The following is a 26,537-nucleotide window of genomic DNA, read 5'->3' on the forward strand; positions in this document are numbered from 1 at the left end:
TATCTTGAACAACTTGGTTAGCCCATTTAAAAAGTTAATACAGAAATGAAAAAAAATAATGAGCATTTGTATTCTTTAATTGTCTTCCCTAATGGGTGTCTCTGTAAAGCTCAAATTGGCCATGCAATACGCCAAATAATTCCTCTAGTTGCAGAAACCATGTCTGAATTTCAATTCAAAAAAGGGTTTCTATCATATAAGAGCAACTTTTGTGGTTTAATATCAATAAAAGTAATATAATTAAAAAAATTTTAAAAATAGGTTAACTTTTTAAAAATAATATCAATAAAGGGCAAAAAAACTATTCATCTTCTTCTTCTTGCCCTTTGTTCATCAGAGCCGCTGCCCGTCGCCACCCGCCACCACCTGCCACCGCCGCCTCCGCCTACCTCCGACAATGTTGCCAGAGGTGGCCGGAGGCAGAGGTGGCGGCGGCGGCACTGGTGGTTTCTCTGTCCAACGTTGCCACCTCCACCCACCTCCGTCTCCGCTTCCAACAACGTTGCCGGAGATGGGTGGAGGCAGAGGTGGTGGCAGCACCTCCGACCACCTCCGGCAACGTTGCTGGAGGCGGAGGCGGGTGGTGGCAGGCGGCAGCTCTAAAGAACAAAGGGCAAAAAGAAGAAGATGAACAGTGTTTTTGCCCTTTATTGATATTATTTTTAAAAAGTTAACCTATTTTTGAAAATTTTTTAATTATATTACTTTTATTGATATTAAACCACAAAAGTTGCCCTTATATGCTATTACCCCTTCAAAAAATCCTGCAAAAGTTGAAACTTCTGTTTTCTATGGTGCATGCTTATATGACCTGGAGGATCTGACTTCTCTTTCTCCATCCAACTGGGAAAAGAATATGTTCAATTCCCTTTCTTGGCTCTCCAACTAAAACACCTTTCTTCCTGGGCAAGATTTACATATTTATTCTCTAATATATACCCTATATTGTTTCATTGTGTTGATCCCATTTAGGGACAAAAGAAAATTGCCCTTTAACAAATGAGAAAGATATCCAGTATGCATGAAAGTGTTAACATGTGTTACATTAGACATGCAATTGCAATGTGTAATAAACAATACTGTATCTTCATGATTGTAACAGCACCTTAAGGCAATAATATCAGTATTTAGAGTACATGTATACAACCATCTACATAGATACAAACCCCTCATTTAGAATTAATCATGAGGCCAGAAAATATCAATCAGATTATACCTCCAGAAGTTGTTCTATTAACTCAGCGAAGGTGATGCCTGCAAGATTCAAATGAACAAGAAAATTTCTTAATGTCTAATGTCTAGACTAAGAGCAAGAAAAGGACATTTCTAATGGAGATGCAACAGACCTCAGAGTTTCTTTTGTTCCACGTCGAATTTTACAACGAATTGTAGGAAGTCCAAGGCGCTGGTGAGCTTCATACCGGTGACAACCAGAGAAACCTATTAAAATACAGGAAACAATTAAGAAATTCATTTGCGGAGGATATCAGAAAGCCTATGATATGGAAAACAAATAAGCAGTGTAGTCCATGTGCAGTTCAAGTAGAAACATACCATAGTAAACTCCATCAACCTCAAGAACATCAATCTGCACAATTATCAGATGAGGGAATAAATTAGAATTAGTTATAACACAAATAAAGAGTGTAGAAGAAAATGCAGTCTAAGGGTTCAAAGCTTAAAATCATTGTCTTATTATTTTTTTTCATTATCTGCGAACATTTACATTCAGAAGAAGGAAAGAAGGGAAGAGAGAGGCTACAAAATATTCAAGCACTACCAAGGGAAAATAGACCAATCAATTATAGTTAATGGATATCCCATTACACAAAACTCCCTTTCAACCCCAAAATTTCCAAGGCTATCCACCAAAGCAGTTACCTCCCTCAGAATGCACCAGAATAAAATGTTCAAGCAAATTGTTACAGCCTTAATTTCTCCTGTGATATATAGAATCCTGGATGTCCATACATTACTACCCTTCCCCCACCATATAGATATCTGCGAGTAATCTCCATTAATCAAAAGTGAAAGGAGGGCCTTAGGAAGTCTCAATCCTTGCAAAATAGGTAAGCTTCTACCAAATTCAAATCAGCTTTCTCAATAGGGTCTCAAGAACACAAAAACAATACTCCAGAAGCTGTCCCCTAAAATCTTCCAATTCCCAAGGAATATCCATCAAAATTAAGATTTATGGCATTATCTCTTGGAGGTAGCATTCTGCAGGAAAGGAATTCTCAAAGGTTAAAAATAAGCAACATCTTTCCACACACTATCATGGAAGGTAGAGTACAAGAAGATAACAGAACTACAGGCTATTAATAGCATCCTTCTTGGAAGAAAGCCTATCTTCAAAATTTCTTCTATTTCTTTCATGCCACATGGGGCATATTTTCCATCTACCCTCTTTTATCTCCAACTCTTCTCATTGTCAGCTATTCCTACTTGTGCTTCCTTTAGGTATACTAGCTTCCTTCTGGCTCTCATTTTCTTTTATTGTGGAACACAACTCGGATGTATTGGGGCTTAATCCCTCATGAGGGGATGTATAACTATTAGTGGTGATTAGCCAAGGCTAGCTGCCAACAAGGATTGCTTGGGCATATCATAGATTTATATCATTTTTCTTACATATATCAATAAAATCATTAACTTATTGTTGCTAATAAAAATGCCAAGGTAACGGCCATACCTCCATGAATAAATTCACATGTTCTTGTAAACATTAGTTATTTTTATTTTCTTTTCTCCCTTTTCTTTAGAAACTCTAAATCAGAGAAATCACCATAGTATTTGTTTTTCCTGGCATTGAGTAAAACAAGAACAAATGAGATAAAGTTCTATTACTATGTATCTTGAATTTTATTTTATAATCTGGTTGAACAGTGTAATATATTTGTTTTTATTTTTCCAGGAAGACAAGGATAAGAACCTAAACATATTTATATTGTGTATTACTTCAGAAATTAATAATTTTATAATATGTGGTTATCAGAAGAACTGAAAAGAGTGCCTAGGAAATACATAGACAAAATATTACACACATGGTGTGCTACGGAAGATTAAGACACAGTTCCTAATGGTGGTAACCTTGAAAATAATCACATTGCTTGTACACCAAAAGAATCAGTCAAGAGCCTATCCAATAAAAAAAGTAAGTGGTGAAGACCATGTAAACTTTTCAAATTTTCCTTGCATGACGCATCTAAATTCTGAGCACGTGCCTTCAATTTCAATGTAAACAATAGAAAAGAAGGGTCAAATATGATCATGCAGCTCATGACTCATGTCTCTAATCATACCATAAAAACTAAAAGTTGGGCATCATGTGAATATTATACTGAATGGCAATTCACATTTTTATTTTTCATCATTATGATGAGTGGCAATGTAAATCGAAGTGCCTAGGCACAAGTTAGCACCCCAAAAATAGTAAAGACCCTTTTGGGATCCCAAAAGTTGTAGGCTAGATAATATCATTTTCTTACCAAAGGTTTGCAGGCTAATGTTGCTAAGCACCAAAAATCCCCAATAAAACCTTTCTACTTGCCCTTCGGAGGAGCATTTCCTTCTAAACATTAATTCAGAATCTAGGAAATGTAAAAAAAAAACATTGTGAATTATTCACCTTCACATTAGGGCACAAAACCTGGTTTCTGTTACCACATCCTTTGGTAATAGAGGTACTGAAATTTCCTCTAGGCACATCCACTTTTTCACCTGCCATTCATTTTAATGTCCTCCACAACCACATGTTCATATCCTCCAGGCATATTAACCCTTTCAAGATTTTATTAAGTTGTCCATAAATCAATTCCTAGAATCTACAAAACTTCTCAAATGATAAAGATGTGAAACCCAAAGGGATCTTCTCTCCTAATACATTTACAAAAGTTACCTTTGAGCTCATCTAAAGCTAAGATTCCTATATTTGACAGTTCCTAGATGAAGCATGAATAATTCCTGCTTAGAAAGATTGAGGAGGCCGCATACATAAAATCTAATATCATGTCAATTTTGCAGGGTCTGAGGATGTGAGGATTGGATTCTCTATTGGCTCAGAAATACTAGAAGTTGAAGGGGATTCTTTAGTGATCATAAGTTGGATGACATCACCATCCAAAGGCCCTTGGGCTCTCTATGACACTTGTGAGGCAGCTTAGATCATTTTCAGACAAAATGAACATCTCATTCATCTGGATACAGTGATCAGCATACTCCCTAGCAAATGGATTAGTGTAATGAGAAAGAAAACTGTACTGGGGAATGGGATTGTCGGGGTGATAAAGTAATACTTGTAAAGCAGATGCATATAGGGATCATCTATTGTCACTGTTTCTGCTTGTCATATGGGGAAAATCTATGACGCTAAAAATACATGGTATTGGAAGAGTTTTAACCAATCAAAATCCATCCGTGAATTTTCATACATATCACCTGATTGGTTAACACATTTATGATACCCATTGATTGGTCACAAGTTTTTTAAATATCATATCTTTCCAGTATCATAGTCGAACCCTGTCATATGATTCTTCTTCTCATGTTGGTGTAGGAAGTTTCCTGTATTATTTGCTATGCTCTCATGAAGGGGGAGAAGGCTCCTGGGCTGGATCGTTTCAACATTGCTTTCTTCAAGGTGTGTTGGAACATTGTCAAAAAAGATTTGATGGAAATGTTTAGGGAGTTGTGGGTGGAGAAAAAAGCTAGAAAAGTTAGCAAATGCAACTTACACTTCCCTTATTCTGAAGGTTGAGATCTTTGGATGCTGGGAGTTCAAGGAAATTCTAAGTCCAAAATCATTTGGAGTTGTATCTCCTTTGTTGTTTGCTGGAAGGTTTGGAAAGGAAAGAAACAAAAGAATTTTCAAAGGGAAGATGAAAAGCAATGAAAAATTAGAGGGCGGCAATCAGTTCGAAGATAATTGGTTGAGTTTTAATTCTTCCAGAATTTGAAGGCCTGACGAAAGAAGACTTTGAAGCAGATTTTTGGTATATTTTGAATGCTTGACTTTTAGTTTTTGTATTTTGGATAACTGATCTGTATGCTTTTCTTTTATTGGAATCCAATTGTCACCAAAGAAGTTGTACCTTATTTCTTTTTTAATATTTTTTCTTCTTTATGAAACCTTTTGATCTCATTAATAACAAAAACCTGTTTAGAAATATTTCCCTCAAATTAGTGTCGTTTTTGCCTTATTGTTATTCAATTGCTAAGCTCTTATAGAACATGGACCTGTCTTGTATTACGTTACTATACTACAATCAGACTAAGAAATGAATAAAAGTCTAGGAAGTGAAAATAGATTAAGAAAAATCTGTCTCTCTATGTATCTCTTAGATTATTACGCGTGAATTGTCTTACTGGTTCTTGGAGCCCAATTACTCGAATGCTCTCCATGAGGTCCTTCACCTTCTCCGGGTCGTTAGCTCTTGTACGCATGAGAGGTCTCCGTATCTTATCGAGCGGAAGCTCAAGAATCATCGGCCCACCTGATTTGGGTGCACTGAAAGGAACCCCTGAAACCGACAGGGTCCCATCAAATTACAGAAAATAAGAACCTTCAAAGTCAAAACCCATCAACTGATTTTTCGTTTTTTCTCAATCCAATCATGAAATTGAAACAAAAAAAAACAATTGAATATTGGGATAAAAAGCTGCAAGCCCATCAACTGATATTTGCTAAATGAAATGAACTCCTCAAAAAAGGGAAAATCTATGATATGGAAAAGATATGGTATGGAAAGAGTTTTGACCAATCAAAACCCACCCATGAATTTTGATAAATCACACCATGTTCCTAACCACGTTTAAGATTGTGTTATTGGTCAGTTGTTTTTCAGTTATCATATCTTTCTCAACAAATAGAAACATGGATTTAGAGAAAAAGAGCAAGAATAGAAATTTCTCCACTGATATAAAACTACAATAAATTGTTTGTTTTGGTGAACTATAACACTTAACAAATTTGGGTTTTAGAGAGAATGATAAAAAAAGGAACTTACCATTAGATGAAGCCATTACAGAGAAGTTTCTGAAATTGTTTGGGATATGCAGGGGAAGATTTGCCATCTCTCTCTCTGTCTCTGATTCTCTTGAATCTGTTCTCTCTCGCCAGTCACCACAACGTCGCCCAATGATATATGAGAAAAGGATTCATGACAGCATCCGCCTTGAGAGACCACCGCTGGCTGTCCTCTCCAAACTGCATCCGTCAGATTGGAATTAATAACTGTCAGTGATCAGATCAGATCGCTCGATACCCGTCTTTGGAACAGAAGTGTAAACAAATCAAAAAAGGCAAATGGGGAGGGAGCTTTGCTTTTCGGCCTCGGTTTGTTTGAGTTTGACTGCTTGGCCTGTGGCTGTGGCTGTGGCTGTGGCTGTGAAGAGAGACGTGTTCAAACGAAGAAGACGACAAAGAAGCATGCATCTCATGGCTCTCAGCATTCTCTGAAATAGTAAATGGTTTGAACATATTGGGCTTGGTCTCACCTAGGGAGATCATTCCTAGTGCGGCTCAGCCCAGCTCATAACTTTTGGGCTTGGGCCTAAGTTTGTACTTTGTAGACCGGAAACCTGGCTGGAGTCCGGTCCATAAGGCTTGACCAATCCTAATCCATTCTGAAGTTTTAAACCCCGACCTTAACCCTAATCCAACCCAAAATTCTAACCTTAGCCTATAGCATTCTTTATTTTAAGGACTCATCTCAAAGCTCAGTGTTCATGAAGTTGAGTCTGCCAACAAAACACGTTCCAACCCTCTGTCAATTTGATATAACACCGCAGATCTCACCATGAGATTGGGACCTATCATAAAAGTGGGATCTGCCATATATGAGATGTTCGGTGCAAGATTATATCAGTAAATTGTTGGAATTTATTTTGTTGGCAGGTGATTCGGACTAATGTTGAGTTGAGATCTTCTGCCAACAAATCACGTTTGAACCCTCTACCAATCTCACCATGAGACTGTGACCCAGCATAAAAGTGGGACTCGCCATGTATGAAATATGCAGTGTGAGATCGTGTTGGTAGGTTGTTGGAGTTATTTTTTGTTGAAAGGTGATGACTTGTGCCTACGAGGGCATTTTAATTGCAAAAAGGAAATAAATCCTTAAAATAAGGAATGCCAAATGCAGCCTAAAATCCTTCAAACCCAATTCTAACCCCTCCTTTCTAGAGCTCTCCTTAGGGAGACCGAATCAGCCCCCCACAACGTCCCACAATACATCGCTGCCATGTATTGGGAACATCTTCCGATGATGACATCATCATTTCGGGTATTATTATCAGGAGATGTTTCCAATACATGATGGGGATGTGATGTGGGACGTTGTGTGGGGCTGATTTGAACTCCTCCCTAGGCCACCTGACATAGTTTTCACTCTCACTTTCCATTATTTATCTATCTAGTAAATCCCTACCAACACACAAGTCACAAACATGATGGATTGGGAAACGTTCCAAAATCCACCATTCACAATGTTAAAGGATTAAGAAACTTTCCAAAATGGGTGGTGATGTGGGGTGACCCAACCCAGTCCATTTGAGGCTGGGAGGCCCAGCCCACGAGCGCCAGACCTAGGAACGAGATCCGCTACACTACAACAAGAGTTACTCTGCTCCCCTCATATGGAGCCAATCGCGGAACGCCCATGCGTCCCCACAGAGCTCTCTAACTGCCATCGTACGACACCCATCTCAGGTGTTCACCTCCACCTACCTCCATGCAGCTCAAGTATAAATAGGGGTGCCCCCCTCCAGGTAAGGGGAGGATCGAATACAATCAGCATCTGGACCTGGAACTGATCTCAAAAGTTATATTCTAATTCCCCTCTTCGTACCCCGTTCTAACTTGACCGTCGGAGACTCTGCATCGGGTCCTCACCCGGGACCTCTGACGTATTCTGCCTTGCAGCACCTCGGCCACCTGCCTTTGGCTTCTATAGTATTCGGAGCCCTCTCCGCCTCGGCCTGCATACCTCGGTCTAGGCAACAAGCTATCCGAACCCTCGAAGCCTTCGGAGTCTAGGGGTGAACTTACTTCGTTGTCCTCGGCCATCCCGAGCATCAACAATTGGCGTCGTCTGTGGAAGCATCACTAGGACGTTCCCTAAAAGAACTTTAACAAGCTAACAAACCCCAAGCTCCAACCAACCAACATGGTACGAAGAACAAGAAATACATAAAATCTTGTCACCAATGAACAGTTCCAGGCCGTGCTCGACCGCCTGGAATACTTGACATAGCCAGTCGAGTAGAACTACCCCCAGGCAAGAGGCCGCCCCCAGGGTGGCCGCCCTGCCGGGGAGTCAACACAGTCGAGTTGACATGGGTCCACTAGCCAATTGGTCCCCAGCCTCAACCACGCGCAGCAGACTGAGCCCTTAGAGTGTGGTAGCAGTGGTCCAGCTGACCCGCTCTCCCGAACCACCAGACCTCCTAGCCAAAGGGAGGAGAAGCCAAAACGACCGGAGGATAGCCGATAGCCCTCTGAGCAGCATCACCAACGCTGAAGGGCCAATCTGAGGGACGAAGGCGGACACAGCGATCATCCCAGCGCCCATTCCAGGGCTGAGAGCCGACACCGAGCCTCTTCCCCTCACGTCTCGGACCTTCAGGACGTTCCGAACAACTGCCGCGCTAAGTGCGAAGCACGCGGTCTCAACTCCGAGCACTCCGGAGTCTGTGATGAGCACCACCATGCTCGTGAAGACTAGGATGGCACGCATGCCATGCCCGACCCCATGTCCGCCGAACTCCGAGCCAAGATCAGAGCTGTCAAAGCCGAGCTCCGACAGGTTAAGGAAGGCCGAACTGACACCTCAATCAGACAAAGCAACTACCTAGGGAGAATGGATGCCTTCTCCCCTGATATCATTGCCGAGCCTCTACCCCCGAACTTCAAGGCTTCTGCCTTGGAGATGTACAACAGGAACACAGACCTGGACGACCACCTAGAGAGCTTCAGGGCACTCATGATCTTATACGGATACTCCGATGCCTTGACGTGCCGAACTTTCTAGGCGACCTTCAAGGGAGCCACTCGGCAGTGGTTTTCTAGCCTCCCACCTCGATCCATCACCTCATGGGAGCAGTTTTCCAGCATGTTCCCCGTCCGCTTCATCAACAGTCGATGCCCCCAAAAAAGCATTGTCTCGTTGATGATTGTCAAGCAGAAGTGAGGAGAGAGTTTGCGGTCATACATCGACCGCTTCAAAAAAGAAGAACTCGAGGTCCGTGGCCTTGACCCCTAGTCCCATGCATGCTGCCATTAATGGACTCCTCCCAGCTCGGCCCTCAAATGCTCCATTGCCAAAAGCCAGCCAAAGACGAAGCTGGAGTTCTTAGAAAGGGCCTAGAAATACATTGCCGTCGAAGAGGCTTCGACTACAGATGCTCATGAGAGAGGCACAGAGCACTGGGACAGAGCCCCCGAGAAGAAGAGGAAGAATGAAGACCAGGGCCGCGACAACGACAACAACAATAGGAAGCCACCGGCCTCGGCCTTGGCTTACAATCAGTACACGCCACTCAACTCCACCCGCACATAGATTCTGATGCAGATCGGGCAGGAAAAATTTATGAAGTGGCATAAAAAGTTGAAAAAGAACCCCCTGTTGGGGGAACCCCAAAAAATATTGCAAGTTCCACCGAGGAACCGATCACGACACCGACGACCGTTATGATCTCAAGAATGAGATAGAGTCCCTCATTCATCGGGGCCACCTCAAGCAATACGTTGGAGGCGAGGCCAGCGCCTCGTCCTCCCAATAGCAACAGCAGCACGTGTCATCGATGTTATAGTGGGAGGCATGGCCTTGGGTGAAGCCTTGTCCTTGGCTCACAAAGCCTACGCCAGGCAGCTGAACATCCAGGGGCCATCATCCAAGAGGCAGAAGCAAGAACCCCTCTCCTTCATGGACGAGGACCTGAAGGGGGAAGTAGTCCCCCATGACGATGCATTGGTGGTCTCGACCGTCATTACAAACTTTGTAGTCAAAAGGATTCTTGTTGATAATGGCTCCTCAACCGACATCCTTTTCTATGAAGCTTTTGAGAAAATGAAGATAGCTCCAGAGCGCCTCCAACCCGTAGATGCCCCACTAGTCGGCTTCTCTAGCAGCATCGTCAAACCAGAGGGCAAGATCTCCCTACCAGTCATAGTAGGGATGGATCCCCAGCAAGTGACAAGGATGACAAAGTTCCTAGTCGTGAAGATCGGATCACCCTACAATGCCATCATGGAGAGACCAACTCTTCACGCACTCCAGGCAGCCATCTCCTCCTACCACCTCACCTTGAAGTTCCCCATCGAGCACGGCGTTGGAGTTGTTCGTTGGGACCAGCACGCCATCTTTCAGTGCTATGTGGTAACGCTGAAGGGCAAGAATAAAGAAGCTCTGCCAGTAGAAGGGCTCGACCTCAGGGAGTAGCCAGCGAGCCGAGGCCAATCGGCCGAGGACCTCGTCTCGGTCTCCCTAGGCGAGGACGAGCCCGACGAGACAGTCCACATCGGGTCCAACCTTCCCCCCGAGAGCCTATCAGAGCTGGTAAGTTTCCTTAGACTTAAGGCCGACGTCTTTGCTTGGTTCTCCACTGACATGCCTGGAATTGACCCCTCGGTCATTACACACAGGCTGAGCGTGGACCTGAGCTCTAGGCAAGTTCAGTAGAAGAAGATGAACTTTGCACCGGAGCGTTGGAAGGCCATAGAGGAGGAAGTTGAAAAGTTGCTCGACGCTGGTTTCATCTAAGAGGTACACTACCCTAACTGGTTGTCAAATGTGGTTATGGTAAAGAAAGCTAATGGAAAATGGCGGATCTGTATTGATTTCACAGACCTTAACCGAGCCTGCCCCAAGGACAGTTTTCCTTTGCCAAGGATAAACCACTTCATTGACACCACTACAAGGTATGAGCTACTTAGCTTCATGGATGCCTTCTCCAGATACAATCAAATAAAGATGCACGCAGAGGATGATGAGAAGACCCCGTTCATCACTGAACATGGCACATACTGCTACCATGTGATGCCCTTTAGCCTCAAGAATGCTGGGGCCACCTACTAGTGCCTTATCAACAAGGTGTTCAAAGAACAGATGGGGAGGAACATCGAAGCCCATGTGGATGACATGGTAGTGAAGAGCCTGAAAGCCGAGACCCACGTCTCGGATCTAGCCAAGACCTTTGACACCTTGCGGAAGTATAACATGAAACTCAACCCCAGCAAGTGTGCCTTCGGCATCACATCAAGAAAGTTCCTAGGTTTCATCGTCACTCAGAGAGGCATTGATGCTAATCCTGAGAAGATACAGGCCATACTAAACATGACACCCCCACGGACGGTGAAGGAGACCCAAAAACTCACCGACCGAATAGTAGCTCCCCTCAATCACTTCATGTCAAAGTCAGCCGACCACTGCCTACCCTTCTTCCATGCCATCAAAAAGCTGAAAGAGTTTCAATGGATGGAGAATTGCCAATGCGTCTTTGATGAGCTCAAGGCGTACCTCACTTTGCCTCCCCTCCTCACTTGGTCGGCCAAAGGGGAAACCCTGTACCTATACCTATCGGCTGGGGATGAAGCAATTAGTTCGGTCCTCATCAAGGAAGATGGCGTGCAGAAGCCAGTGTAGTATGCCAGGCCCACCCTGTAGTGGTCCTGACGAACCCTTCGCCCTCGATATTTCGCCCTTGTGATTTCGGCAAGGAAACTCCGATTGTACTTTCAGGCCCACCCTGTAGTGGTCCCAACGAACCATCCCCTCAAGGTCGTCCTTGCCAAACCTGAGACCTCGGGACACCTGACGAAGTGGGCCATCGAATTGCCGCGATCAAAGAACAAGCTCTGACAGATTTAATAGTTCAGTCGAGCCTTTCGCCATCCCCTAGAAAACGCTGAGGGAGATCATGTGGGCAACGAGGCTCAACCCCGATGGAAGCTTTTTGTTGATGGCTCTTCCAATGTTAAAGGAAGTGGAGCAGGCCTCATCCTCCTCACCCCTAATGATGTTGCCCTGGAGTATGCGCTAAGGTTCGACTTTCAAGCATCGAACAACGAAGCCGAGTATGAGGCCCTCCTCGCTGGTCTCCGGCTTGCTAGGGACCTAGGATCCTCACATGTCGAAGCCTTCAACGACTCTCAGCTGGTGGTGAATCAAGTGAATGGCGAGTACGAGGCCAGAGAACAAAGCATGACCAAGTACCTCACCAAAGTCCAAAATTTGGCCCTTCACTTCCAGCGCTTCTCTTTGCAACGGGTCCCGCGAGCTGAGAACGCATGAGCCGACACCCTTTCCAAGTTGGCAAGCACCTCAAACAGAACCCCCGACTGGGCCTACATGTCGAGAAGCTACTTCGGTCTTCCATTGAAGAAGTCCAATTACTCTCCATAGAGGCCGAAGATAGAAATGAGGCAAAACAACTCAAACGACAGGCAGCCCACTATGCCCTGTTGGAAGGGAAGTTGTACCGAAGATCCTTCACCTTGCCTTACCTCTGATGCCTTCGTCTGGAGGAGAGCAACTATGTGTTACAAGAAATTCACGAATTCATCTGTTGTAACTACCTTAGTGGGAGAGCCTTAGCCAAAAAAGCCCTAAGATAGGGCTACTTCTGGCCTACCCTCCATAAGGACACAGCTAGATTGGTGCAAAAGTGTGATTCATGCCAGATACATGCCAACTTATGCCATAGGCCGGCCACCACTCTCTCGGCCCTTAGCAGCCCATGACCCTTTGCCAAATGGGGCATGGATCTCCTTGGCCTCTTTCCTTCGGCCACGGGGAGTAGAAAATACCTCGTTGTTGCAGTAGACTATTTCACCAAGTGGGTGGAAGCCGAGCCCTTGGCCACCATCACGGTGCGAGCCATCCAAAATTTCTTTTGGAAGAACATCATCTGTCGCTTCGGCCTACCCTACATGTTGGTCACCGACAACGGGAAGCAATCTGATGACGCCAAGTTCTAGGAGTGGTGTGCCTCCCTCGGCATCAGGCAACAATACACCTTGGTAGGCTACCCTCAAACCAATGGCCTAGCCAAGGTCACCAACAGGACAATACTGGATGGACTGAAGACCAGATTGGGTCGAGCAAAAGGCCTATGGGCTGACGAACTAAGCATGTACTTTAGGCTTACTGAACTACGCCTCGGACAGTCACGGGAGAAACCCCCTTCTTCTTAACCTATGGCGTAGAAGTAGTAATCCCGACAGAAATCAGTCAGCCGACACTCCAAGTGGAGGCGTGCAATGAAGCCGAGAATGATGAAACCCTCAGAGCAAACTTAGACCTGCTGGAAGAAGCCCGAGAACAAGCATAGATAAGGGTAGCTGCTTACCAGCAACGAGTGACCCACTACTACAACTCCAGGGTAAAAGAAAGATACTATCAAGAGGGAGACCTTGTCCTCAGAAAAGTTATGGTCCCCGAACTAGGAGCAAAGAAGTTGGGCCCCAATTGGGAAGGCCCCTACAGATCAAGTGAGTCGTCGGCCTCGACACTTTTCACCTGGAACACCTAGATGGAAGACCTATACCTCGGAAATGGAATTTGGAGAACCTCCGGATGTACTACAAGTGATTGTAACATCTTTTTGAAATTATGGAATGAATGAAGCAAAGTTCCTCTTTGGCTCAATGCTTAGCGCGTGTACCTACTAAGTTCTTATAACTCTTCGGCCTCACAACTGGCAGGGGTGCACGGCCTCCTCTAAGGGCTATACCCTTTCGCTAGACCAACGCCAAGACTTAACGAATAAGCATTGAACACCTTAGCTAGGACTTAATGCGTCAGAATACACCAAGACGACTGAGGGCCCCATGTGCCCCAGCGCCCCACCTCAGCAGCGGCTAGCCTCCTAAACTTTCACACTTAGCGTTACCAGCAAAGGAAGCCAGCCTCCCCGGAGCATTGCGCTCGACCTTGTCGAAACAAGTTTGCGGGGATATGGGAGCCAGGCGAGCCTCGACTCTGCCTAGGCCCCATGGAGCCAGACGAGCCTCATCTCTATCCTTCAATACAGCAGGCCTTTTCGGCCTCGCCGAAGTCAATAGTTAGAAGAATGGGAGCTAGGCGAGCCTTAGCTCAACCTCGGCCTCCACTCTCACATCGATAGGTCATCTTGCTATTTACCCAAGCATAAGGGGGAGAGAGCCAGGCGAGCCCCATGCTTTGCTTTGGCCTCCCTCCATCATTGGCATCTTCAGCCTTGCCTAGGTGAACACTTAAAAGGGCATCAGGCCAGGCAAGCCCCGATCTAACCGCGAAGGTTTCGCCTCGGCCACACCTTCGCCACTATTCTGATGCACAAAGTAAACTAAAGAGAATTACACTTGTATCATGCTGTGTTCTTCTTTAAGAGGGGCATGGACCCTTCAACAGCAAAAGCATAAGTGCAAAAAACACAAGGAAAAACAACACAGCAAATGCAACAATTGAGGCAAAAAATCAAACAATGCCACTGATTTTCATTATGCACAAAAAATTTTTTGTCCTTACAAAGTTGTTTCACGGCCCCTCAAGCTGAATACATGTACATTGTCAAAAGAGAGAGAGAGAGAAGAAAACAGAAAAAGCCCAGCTTAGGCCTTGCCTCCTATAGGAAAGGGAAGAGCAGAGTTGGCAGCCTTCTTGGGAGAATCAGGGATCATCTCCAATGATTCGGCATCGAAGTCAAGCAGTGAAGGGATGAGACATCCATCGTATGGACGCCCAGATCTTGCGGAATAAGGGGGCGAATTTCAAAAATTTTTCTCTCCCTTCAATTGGGAATCGCATTCCCAATTTAGAAAAACATATTTTTCAATGATCAAAACTCTTTTGTCCTTCAAAGGTACTTAAGTATGTTTTTCACAGCAGTCCAATGCTCCTGCCCTGGGTTGGCCTGAAATCTGCTTACTACACTCACTGCCTGAGCTATGTCAGGACGAGTGCACAGCATGGCATACATGATGCTCCCTACGGTAGAGGCATAGGGAACGTCTTTCATGCCATCAATCTCCTCAGAAGTCTTGGGAGACATCTTCTTGGAGAGAGTGACTCTGTGTCTGAAAGGAACATTTCCTTTTTGGAGTTTTTCATGCTGTATCTTTTGACTATTTTGTCAATGTAAGCAGATTGGGATAATCCTATTATCTGCTTCGATCTATCTTTATAGAGTCGAATACCCAGTATATAGGAGGCTTCTCCAAGATCTTTCATGGAGAATTACTATGATAACCATACTTTCACCGTAGTTAACATTCCTACATCATTCCCACTGAGTATAATGTCATCTACATACAGGACCAAGAAGGTAACCTTATCCCCACTGTACTTCCTGTAGACACAGGATTCATCCGGATTCTGCTCGAAGTCAAACGATTTGAGAGCAGAGTCAAAACGGATGTTCCAACTTCTAGAAGCTTGCTTAAGTCCATAAATGGATCTGTTAAGTTTACACACCATGTTTTCCTGACCTGCAGCAATGAAGCCTTGCGGCTGCTGCATATAGATATCTTCAATAAGATCTCCATTCAGGAATGCAGTTTTGACATCCATTTGCCAAATCTCATAATCATGGTATGCTGCTACACCTAGCAGGATCCTAATGGATTTAAGCATGGCCATAGGCGAAAAGGTTTCCTCATAATCGATGCCCTCTTTCTGAGTGTACCCTTTCGCCACCAAACGAGCTTTGAAGGTCTCAACCTTACCATCGGGGCCCTTCTTCCTCTTGTAAATCCATTTGCAACCGATTGCTTTTACCCCGGAGGGCGGATCTACTAGAGTCTAGACTCCATTGGTCTCCATTGAGTCCATCTCTGCTCTCATGGCCTCCACCCAGTTATGGGAATCTATGTCCAACATAGCTTCCGCGTAAGTCACGGGATCCTCCTCACTAGCCAAGGTTTCCACCAAGTAACTATCCTGGTCATAACCATAACGGACTGGTGGCCTGGATACCCGAGTGGATCTTCTAGGTTGGTCACTACCTGGACTTATGGGACATCTCTCACTGCTCCTGATCTCTCCTCATCAAGAACAAGTTCCTGACGATGGGTGTCTAGGATATAATCGGTTTCCAAAAATTGTGCATTTCGACTGCAGAACACTTTCTGCTCACTTGGGTCATAGAATAGGTAACCCATAGAGCCTTTTGGGTAGCCTACAAATAGGCAACGACTGGTCTTGGATTCCAACTTGTCTGCACTCGTTCTTTTAACGTGTGCTGGACAACCCCAAATCTTCAAGTGGTTGACACTTGGTTTCTTTCCGGTCCAAAGTTCATATGGAGTATTCGGAACTGATTTGGTTGGAACCCGATTCAGCACGTAAATCGCAGTCTCTAATGCGTAACCCCAAAAGGATTTGGGTAACTCTGAGTGTATGAGAAGGGATCGGACCATATCCAATAAGGTCATATTCCTCCTCTCTGAAACACCGTTAAGTTGTGGTGTAGCTGGAGGAGCTAACTGTGATACTATCCCATTGTCCTTTAAGTAGTCCCTGAATTCGTCAGAGAGATATTCGCCACCTCGATCTGATCAAAGGGCTTTAATTTCTCTCCCTAACTGTTTCTCGACCTCTTGTATAAACTCTTTGAACTTTTCAAAGGATTCAGACTTGTGTCTCATTAGGTACACGTAACCATATCGTGAAAAATCATCTGTAAAGGTAATGAAATACACATGTTGGTTCCGTGTCCTAACACTCAGGGGACCACATACATCAGTATGTATTAGGTCAAATGTGCTTGTACATCTTTCAGGCTTACCGTTAAATGGCCGTTTCGTCATCTTGCCTTGTAGGCAAGGCTCACAAGTGGGAAGATCTTCTATAGTTAGAAAATCCAAAGGACCATCCTTTACCAACCTTGAGATTCGGTCAACACCGATGTGGCCAAGTCGGTAATGCCACAGACACGTGGGACTAACTGTATCACGGGCTCTCTTCTTGGGGATTTCAGCCGACGTAGTTTCGGTTATGTTAGTTTCTAGAGAATGATGTAGAACATAGAGACCGTTCTCCAGTTCCCCATATGCGATGAATCTGTTGTTTCTTTTAATAGTAATCGTATGACTAAAGAAGACAGAATAACCATCTGCACACAACTTTGAAACAGAAATCAAATTTCTCCTTAAATTTTGTACATAAAGACAATTTTTCAGTACATCGTTCATTCTCTAAAAAGTAACTCCACGGTTCCTATGGCCGTGGCTGCAACAGTTGCATTAGTCCCCAAGTAGAGTGCGACTTCTCCTTCACTCAGCCTTCTGTTTACCTTGAACCCCTACAGTGAGTTACACGCATGAGTTGAAGCCCCAGAGTCAATACACACGTAGAAGCTACAAATAAATTGGTTTCTATAACACAAGTTTCGAAATTACCTTTCTTGGATTCCAGGTAGGCAGGACAGTTCCTTTTCCAGTAGCCGGTCTTCTTGCAAAAATGACAAGCATTTTGATGCCTTGTCCTTCCTCTGTTTCTTGGGTTTGGCAACCTTCTTCTAGGGCTTTCTTTTTGCCTTCCTTTTCTTGCTCGATTTGCTAGTTTCAACAAGCATAGCAATGGGCTCATCCTTTTTAATCAATTATTCGGCCCTCTGCAACATATTGCTGAGTTCCTGCAAACTGACGTTCAGCTTGTTCATGTTGTAGTTCATGATGAATGGATGAAAGATGGAGGCAGAGAGTTGAGAATAACATCGATCTGTGTTACCAGATCCAGCCCGGATCCAAGAGCCTCCAGTTCGTTGATATAGCCCATCATCCGAAGACAATGGTCGTGAACCTGTTGCCCTTTGGACATCTGCGCAGTCATGAACTGTTTCAAGACCTTCTGCCGAGTAGAACGATTATGCTCTTCGTACATTGTCTTTAGACTGTCCAATACATCCTTAGCTAGTTCGATTTGATCGAACTGCCTCTGAATTGGATTGTCTAAAGAGACAATGATATAGCAGCGGGCAAGGGAATTTTTCTCCTCCCATTCTTGGTATTCTCTTCTCCTGGCCTCGGAAGCCCTATCTCCCGGACGATCCGGGGTAGGATTCTTGGCTAACTTATCCAACTTTTCAGAGGTTAAGACCAACATAAGGTTCATGTACCAGTCGGCATATTTAGGGCCCTTCAACTTGTTGTCATCAAGCAATTTTGCAAATGATCCGTTTGCCATTTTCTGATAAAAGAGCAAACATCAGTCCACAACCTAATTTGATTCATGTTTATTTCATAGATATGGATTTTAATCTATGTTCCATTTCCATTTATTCATCTCTGAGATTTCCCTCCTTTCTTAGTGACGGAGACTACGGGTCGTCTCTGCAAATGTGGGAAATCACATAGGGTGCATGGAGCCAACTGTTTCAGCTGCATAACCCCACCACGTTTCTGTGAAGGATCATATCCACTCATCATATGAGTTTTCCCTTTGGCCTCTATCAGACAAGGTCCAGAGCCATTTTTAGGTAAACCTTTCTATCCAGTGAGTGTTTATCCATCATATTTGTGAACGCTAAGGTACCGTGAGAGAGTTCCCATTTTCTGGTGAAGTCTTTCCCACATCGGTCTATGACGCCCCTATCATCTTATGAAACACTTAGACAAGCCCAATAGCAAATGGATAGCCCATTTTCTGGTGCGTTTCCTCATTACTAAAGGACCCATCCTCATGCTAATGATGGAAGGCCTTTACAGAGTTCATCATATGAATCTCCCTATCACATGCACTCATATTAATTGGAGGGAACAGATAATTACGCCATAGTTCTAATTTTAGGTCAAACCAAAGTGACTCCCACTGACTTTCATAAAGCCAGATTTCGGTGGGCCTAAATTGGCTAGGGTTCCACACGTGACCCTCTTGATGAGGTGTGGGGCCCACCACTGAGGGAGGTCATTCAATGACCAAAAGGGACACCATGGCAATGATGTGCATTTAGCCATGGTGTGCCCAAGAGCCACTGTCGATTGAGCATGGGCCAAGCACTTATGACCCATGTACGTAGCACATCACACATCCATACATCACATGTAGGGATAAATTGATCCAATCAATTAATCATCTGTAAGGCCCATTTGAGGCCCATTTTAAATCCATAATATTAACCATTAATATTATCGAGGTATATGGGCCGAATGATTCAGCCCATATAGCTTTATGTTTTAAGTGGGCTTTTAGCAGTTTTAACCATTTAAAACTGGGCCTTTACAGGTTAGGCCAAATTAAACATCAATCCTCAGGCCCATTAGTGGAAAAAATTAGGGCTGACTTTCAGCCTTGATTAAACCCTAGATTCGGTCCAAATGGTTTGAACTAATCTTGGTTCGAATGGGTCTAGGGTTTGATCTTTAATTAAATCTTTAATTCAAGAAAATAATCTGAAATTAAATATTGATAAAAGAAAATCAAGAATCAGTCAATCAGGGCTGTTCGCACAATCCATCCTGCAAAACAGAGGTTATATCACAGTTTGCAGTTTCGTAAACTACAAATCGCAGATTGTAGTTCTCCCGTCTACGAAATCTCCTTTTCTGCGCCACCATCTTCGATCCAAAATAAAATAAATAGAAATCTTATTTCTATTTATAATTACATCAGATCGAATACCTATACATTGAGTCTAAAAAATAAAAAAAAAATTATTTACAGACAAAATGTAACAAAATAATTCAAGAACTGCAAAATCGCAGGTTCCCTGCGCAAACCAAGAATTCGATCTCCTCTTGTACGAACAACCCATAAATCAAGAAAATCATAAAGAACAGTTCTAAATAATAATCAGATTTATGTAAAAATAATTTTAGATTATTCACCCATTAATTTTGGGAACAAATTTCCGAAAACCCATATCTGCGCAAATCGGGTAGAACACCTTCTGCCCATTTGCGTAGGTTCAGATCTGAAACAAATTGGTTCAAGATTTGAACCTGGCTCTGATACCACTGAAGGGATGAGACATCCATCGTATGGACGCCCAGATCTTGCGGAATAAGGGGGTGAATTTCAAAAATTTTTCTCTCCCTTCAACTGGGAATCGCATTCCCTATTTAGAAAAACATATTTTTCAAGGATCAATCTTGAACCATGAACCAAACCAGATCTGAACCAAAAGGAGTAGAAGGCAGGATGCACCTGATACGGAGAAACAGTATCTCCCAATGGAGGTGTTCACGCCCAAGGAAGGATCCAAAATCTGCTCCCACTGAAGATGGCGCAGTGCAGGATGGAGCAGAATCAACAATGTTCTTCCAAAAGAACTTGACCCTTCGCAAGAATCAACTAGATGGGTTGTGAGTACAGCTCCAATCAATCTTTTCCCAAAAGATTTGAATCAAGATTAGATCTTGATTTCTCCCAAGAACTGGAGATCGAACTGAAGGCAATGGTGGCGACAGTGAGGAGGCGGCAAGAGAGTATTTGCAGGGTGCAGAATTCTCTCTTCTTGTGATTTCAGCACTCTAGAGGATCTGAATCTGTGTGTCTTCTTGAGACTGCTGCCCCCCCTCTTTTGTTAATTCTAAAGGATCAGCTCCTAATCCATTAGGAGCTGCTCATCCAAATCATATTTGGATCAGCCTTCTCTTCATGTGATAAGGATAAACCCTTATCTTATCTGTAGATCATATTAGCTTTCTCCTAATCTCATTAGGAGGTTTCTAGATCTGAATCACATTCAGATCTGGACTCTCTGAGTGGATATGATCAAGATCCTATCCTATCTGCTAATCTATCTCAGAATTCGCCCATAAATAACTAATTAAACAGCCCAGTTCGAAATGGGCTTTAGGCCCATTAAGCTTATGTACTCACTTAACCTTCCAAACTGCTACCCTGTTGGGCTTCCTTGTATGGCGTGGGACCCAAACATTGATCTACACATTAATTACATGGGTTCAGCCTAGCCTTTGTTACAAGGCCTGGCCAAATACACTGTTATGAACAGTGCACCCTCTGAAACCCATCTTATGGGCTCTATGGGCCCAATACTTACCCTAAGTGGTCCCTTGGCCAAGCCACCTTGTAACACCCAGGGACTGTGGGCAGATGCAAGATTAGCCCATCAGGTATTATCCTCAATGGTCTTACACTTAACCTCTCAGCCCATAATGACCATACATTGCCCGACAAGAGAGGACCTCTCCCTCGGCTGCAAGGAACAGTGTTGCACTCTCTACTTATATGGATCCCGTGAATTAAAACCTTCTTGCGAACATTTTAGAAATCATAATGTATATACTTTTATATCTCATATAAAATATACTTTGCAAAACAAATCTCAACGGTTGAAATCGGCTGCCGGCAGTCTTGGTTTCTATCAGTGAGAGTGCATCCCCGATCATTACCTTTGTCCGACAAAGGGGTTGATCTTGTCACTATGATCACCCACTCAGATGAATTCTTGGACTGTCCCAACATACCCAGGTTTTGACCCCCCTAAGGATCTCACTGATTGGTACATCAAAGACAGTCCAATCCGACACCTAGTGCAGTATCATATACGAGTCTAGGGGTCGGGTGTAACTTTCCAGTTTTGCCCATCAATCTCCAAGGTCCAAGGCAATACTAGAAATCTGGTCCAGTTCATAGATTCAATTAATCCTACACTGTATGTGCGTAGGGTCTCACCCTGGCAGCTGAGACAGGCCACCCCAACCGACTTGGTGGCACCACAGTGTCAGCCTTGTCACGATAGGTCTCCCCAGACCGATCCACTGGCTGTGAACATTCTAAACTAACACGAGTCTCATTAAGTGTCCAGTTTAAGGGTATGACACAGAAACATACCAAGGGAACATGAATCAAATATGCACTTTTATTCATTTACAATAAACTCATAAAGTACATCATTCTGATTGAAGCTAAGGGCATACAAAACTGTCTAACAAGCAGAGCCATTGCGAGCATCTTCTTAGTATCCTCGATCCCGTCCAAGTAAGCCCCGGAGGCAAGATTAGCTAGTTCCTCGGCCCGCTTCTCTACCTTCTGGGCCCTCTTGTTGGCCTCAACGGCTTTCTGTTTGGCCTCCGTGGAACGCTTTGCTGCTCCCTCGGCCCTCTTCTCCGCCTCAGCCACCCTCTTCTTTGCCTCGGCCGCATCTCCCTCGGCCTAGGTGAGGTGTCGCTCTGCCTCAGAAAGAAGGCTTGCAATGCAGGCCCTTTCCATCTGCTCCTTGAAGAGGCTCTCCTGCACCTCTTTCAGTTGTGCTTGAGCCTCCATACGGAACTTCTATTCGTCAATAAGGCTCTATTGGAATTTATGGTACTTTTCCTCGACAGTAGCAATAGCATGCTGAAGCTTTCCCTTTTCCTCCTATAGCTTATCCATCTGGGCCAAGGTCAGCTTTAGCCGGTCCCCGAGACCAACATAGTGAAGACAAACGGTCCCTTGAGAGGAGGGCCCCGCTCACTAGGGCTTAACCAACCCCCTCCTCTTGAATGGAGTCTCCCTTGCGGACGTTCCACTAGGGACAAAAGATCTGGTTGGACCGCAAGCTCCTCCAAGGGTATGGGGGCAAAAAACAACCCCATTCGCTCTTTGTGAGACCCCCTCGAGGCATCCCTCGTTGAGCCCCCGGAACGAGCCACCTTTTGCAGGGGCTGACCCCTTGCGGCTTCCTCGGGTGGGCTCTTCTGCTCCGCCTTGGTCTCCTGGGTGGGCTTCTACGACCTAGTGGTCGGATTCAGCGGCCCGGGCTGCTCCTGCCTCGATGGCACCTCCTCGACAAGCTTCTTCCCTTTGGTAGGGGCTTGTGAAGTTGCTCCGTTCGTGGGAGCCATGCAGTGGTTCCTTTACGAGGGACCTAACAAGAAATCCCCCCCTTCGCAGGGGTAGAGCCCTTCTCCTTCTGCCTGTCAGAAGGCCTCTAAGGCGTTTTAGCCCGCTCCTTCTACATGGCGCGAGCACGTTACAAAACAGCCTTGTGGACATCCATTCGCACTTCTGCAAACAAAGCAAAGCCGTCAGTAATGAAACAAAAAAAGGGGGAAAAAAGGACGTGTTAAGGGAACACAAGGCCTCTCCTACCGAGGGGAAAAGGGCTGAGCCCCGCAAAAACTAGTGGGACCTCCTCCACCAAAGACTGGGCTCGGACTATCCCTAGGTCAAGCAACCGCGCAAGATCATCGTTCTCCTCTCTCGTGAGCATGGGGACACTCTTCTCTGTAGCTCGGCTAACCTCTCCCCACCCCAACTTGAAGGACGAACCCTCGAGACATGACACAAAGAAGAATTTTCTCTTCCAGTTATGCACGGAAGAAGGGTTATCTAATGACTTGGTCCTACGGGGTTAGAGGCAGTACATGCCATTCTCGGAATAATGCCTCCTCGGCACAAATAACACTCGAAAGAGCCTTGGCATCAATTCCACCCCCTGGAACCGAGCCACCACCAACATGGCCACTATAGTCCAAACGACATTGGGCACCAACTAGCTAAGAGTAATCCCATACGCCCTCAACAATTTGGAAATCAACGGATGAAGAGGAAATCGAAGACCGAACTAGAGAAAATGTTGGTAGATGTAGATCTCCCCCTTCTTAGGAGTCCATGGCCATTCGCCTACTTCGGGCACCCTCATACCATAGGATGGGGGAATGAAGTACTGCCTTGCCAGAGCTTTGACCTAATCCCCATCCAGAAAGTTCTCGAAACCCAAGCGGAGGACATCGGTCTTAGCTACTGCCTGGGCAACCCTCGTCCCGGGAACATGGTCTAAGGTTCCCTCCCCCTTGGTTGGGCAGGAACCTTCAGCCTCCCTCAATGTCACGGAAGCGACACTAACAAGGAAGGTTCTCGCCTCGACGGCTGCCTTCGGCACCCTCAGGGGCTACCCTCCCCCAAAGCACCTCAACCTCTTGCCGAAAGGGGGGCGGGGGGGAAGAGTAAAAGGACTCAAAGGGGAAATGAGAGAAGGGGTACGAGAAGAGCTCCCTTTCGACTCATTCGGAAGATCATAGCACTCAGGACCAGAATCTAAGAAAGACATTGTTTAAAATTACCTAAGAAATGTGGAGGAAGAAAAAGTGAGAATGAAGTGTTGAAGGTTGGAGAGTCTGGAAGTTGGGTTCACTCGAAGGCAAAGGCGCTTAGAGGCAAACGACAAGAGTGCTGCCACTAAGGGTCCTATTTAAAGGAGAACAAACGGCCTAGATTTCTCGAGATCCAATGGTTGAGAAGCCACCACTTCCACAACCCAATCATGGCACGCCACATAATGCTCACCCTCGGAAGGCGAAACGGCGCGCTAGCTACGTCTTCGCACTTGCGAACCATCCACGCCACACCCCTGAACACCCGTCCTCGGAAGGCGAAACGACGCCCAGGGTGCACCTGCGATCCAGCTGTGCCGCACCCCCAAATGCCTGCCCACTGTGAACCATCGACTTATGTAACCTGGTCGCGCGAATGCATGCAACAGTCTGACTGGAAAGCTGTTCCACGCATGGATCCTTGGGACTTACAAGCCCTCAGCTTAAATAACCTTCGGCTTCATAGGCCTTCGGTTTCATAGGCCTTCGGCCTAAACAGCCTTCGGCTTCGTAGGCACTTAGCTTAAACAATCTTTAGCTTCACAGCTCCTCGGCCCAAATGGCGGCACCAAAGAATCCGCACTAAGCGCGCCTCCCGGGTCACTTGTCCGAAGCAGTAGTGTTGTAGACCACTCGTAGCCTCAGCCCAACATACGAAGACGAACCAGGTAGAGACGCGAAAGAAGACGCCACTGTAGGGTACACCTTGGCTGCCGGGCCCACTAGCACTCACCGTTACTACTCCTATTAACCGAAGCCGGATTTTTTGCTCGACCTCAGGAGTGGGGGCAAGTGATGTGAGGTGACCCAACCCAGCCCATTCAAAGCTGGGAGGCCCAGCCCACGAGCGCCAGACCTGGGAATGAGATCCGCTACAGGTGGACTTACTCTGCTCCCCTCGTACAGAGCCAATCGCAGATCGCCCATGCATCCCCGCAGAGCTCTTTTACTGCCCTCGTACGGCACCCATCTCAGGTGTTCACCTCCACCTACCTCCAGGCAGCTCAACTATAAATAGGGGTGCCACCCTCCAGGTAAGTGGAGGATCGAATACAATCGACATCTGGACCTGGAATTGATCTCAAAAGCTATATTCTAATTCCCCTCTTCGTACCCCGTACTAACTTGATCGTCGGAGACTCTGCCTCGGGTTCTTACCCGGGGCCTTTGACGTATTCTGCCTTGCAGCACCTCGGCCACCTACCTTAAGCTTCTACAGTATTCAGAGCCCTCTCCACCTCGGCCTCGGCAACAAGATATCCAAACCCTTGAAGCCTTCGGCCAACCTTCGGAGTCTAGGGGTGAACTTACTTCGTTGTCTTCGGCCATCCCGAGCATCAATAGGTGGTTTAGTTTCATTGGTCCTCTTTTCTTTCGACCTTTGTGACTGTCTCTTAAGTAGGTATTTGGCATCAATGCAGTTTTTTTGAAAAATTGTGCTACATCATTGCCACATATGAATGTTTGATTGTTTTTTTTTTCAAAAAACTCTTTCTCAGACAACGCCTTGGAAATCATGATAGGTGTGGTATGAGAAAATGTAATTTTTGATGTTTTTTCATTTTTTCTACCATTGTTAGTAATGGTAGACTAATCGAGATATTATTGAAAAACATTTATATGACAACAACAACAATGGTGCCAAATATAAGAAAATGACTTGCGACATGCCTATGCAGCATGCCTCTTTGGAATAGGCATTGGTTCCAAAACACGAGATCACATCTCCGCCCTAGAAGGAACCACCCCACAGTGCCCCACAACACATCACCGCCGTGTATCAAGAACATCTCTCGATGATGATATCATCAAGACTGGTACTATAATTGAGAGATGTTCTCAATACACGGCGGGGATGTGTTGTGGGGCAGAGATGTGAACTCCCAAAACATGACCTAAGAGACATTTATGGTGAAATTTTTGAAAGATGGATGTGGAAAAATCATCATCTATATGCAACTGCACGGTCAATTTGAGCTCACATCGTCTGCATCGAGGATGCAAAAAAAATTAAAAAGAAAACTCTGCAACTACCATTAAAAATCCACCACATCGCTTAATGTAAGAGAGCAATGGAAAGGTAATAATTAATGACCATTTTGACAAAAATGAATAATATAAGGGATGTTTGGAACCGTGCCTGTTTTTCAAAAAAACGATGCCACGCCGGATCCACATAGGCATTTCAACAAAGACCCATGTATCTCATTGTTTGGTTCCCCACAAATGCCCCACACGCTCACCATTTGTCATTTGTTCATTCACACGAGAGACACTAAATAGCGCATCCAGGTTAGGGCATCTCCAAAACCCTCTTCTCCCTCTCGAATGCCTGACCCTGATTGTTTCTCCCTCACTAGAGCATCTTCTCCTTCTCCGGCACTGGCACCTACAATGGCAACCAGCGGTACTCTCCATCCCATCTTTTCACCTCATTTTTTATTTTTTTATTTTTTTTTTCTGATATTTTCGTTTTTCAGATATCAGAGAAACTGGTGGCAGAGTCATCTTCTCCTTC

At 45.0% G+C, this 26,537-nt stretch overlaps 2 protein-coding genes across 2 annotated transcripts; one reads left to right on the forward strand and one right to left on the reverse strand.

Annotated features, from left to right (window-relative positions):
* Window positions 1-1,018: 1,018 nt before the first annotated feature.
* On the reverse strand, window positions 1,019-26,299 carry SRX (sulfiredoxin). The gene is made up of 6 exons (XM_019198197.2): window positions 26,160-26,299; window positions 6,006-6,205; window positions 5,365-5,519; window positions 1,555-1,588; window positions 1,347-1,440; window positions 1,019-1,254 (listed from the first exon to the last, which is right to left on the reverse strand). The coding sequence occupies exons 2-6, from the start codon at window positions 6,070-6,072 to the stop codon at window positions 1,239-1,241; spliced, it is 366 nt and encodes a 121-aa protein (XP_019053742.1). The 5' UTR covers window positions 6,073-6,205; window positions 26,160-26,299; the 3' UTR covers window positions 1,019-1,238.
* LOC148790513 (uncharacterized) lies at window positions 9,819-10,439 on the forward strand. Its single transcript, XM_088892329.1, has one exon. The coding sequence runs from the start codon at window positions 9,819-9,821 to the stop codon at window positions 10,437-10,439; it is 621 nt and encodes a 206-aa protein (XP_088748455.1).
* Window positions 26,300-26,537: the final 238 nt, after the last annotated feature.

Source organism: Nelumbo nucifera, chromosome 7 (genome assembly GCF_055504915.1).
Source record: "Nelumbo nucifera cultivar China Antique chromosome 7, China Antique-T2T, whole genome shotgun sequence".
Taxonomy (NCBI): domain Eukaryota; kingdom Viridiplantae; phylum Streptophyta; class Magnoliopsida; order Proteales; family Nelumbonaceae; genus Nelumbo; species Nelumbo nucifera.

Excerpts from the sequence above, each read along its gene's own strand:
- SRX (XM_019198197.2), bottom strand. The coding sequence starts at position 6,072 with ATGGCAAATCTTCCCCTGCATATCCCAAACAATTTCAGAAACTTCTCT. Across the intron at positions 5,520-6,005 it reads TGTAATGGCTTCATCTAATG|GGGTTCCTTTCAGTGCACCC; the intron begins GTAAGTTCCTTT and ends TGTCGGTTTCAG. Across the intron at positions 1,589-5,364 it reads TAATTGGGCTCCAAGAACCA|ATTGATGTTCTTGAGGTTGA; the intron begins GTAAGACAATTC and ends ATAATTGTGCAG.
- LOC148790513 (XM_088892329.1), top strand. The coding sequence starts at position 9,819 with ATGGCCTTGGGTGAAGCCTTGTCCTTGGCTCACAAAGCCTACGCCAGG.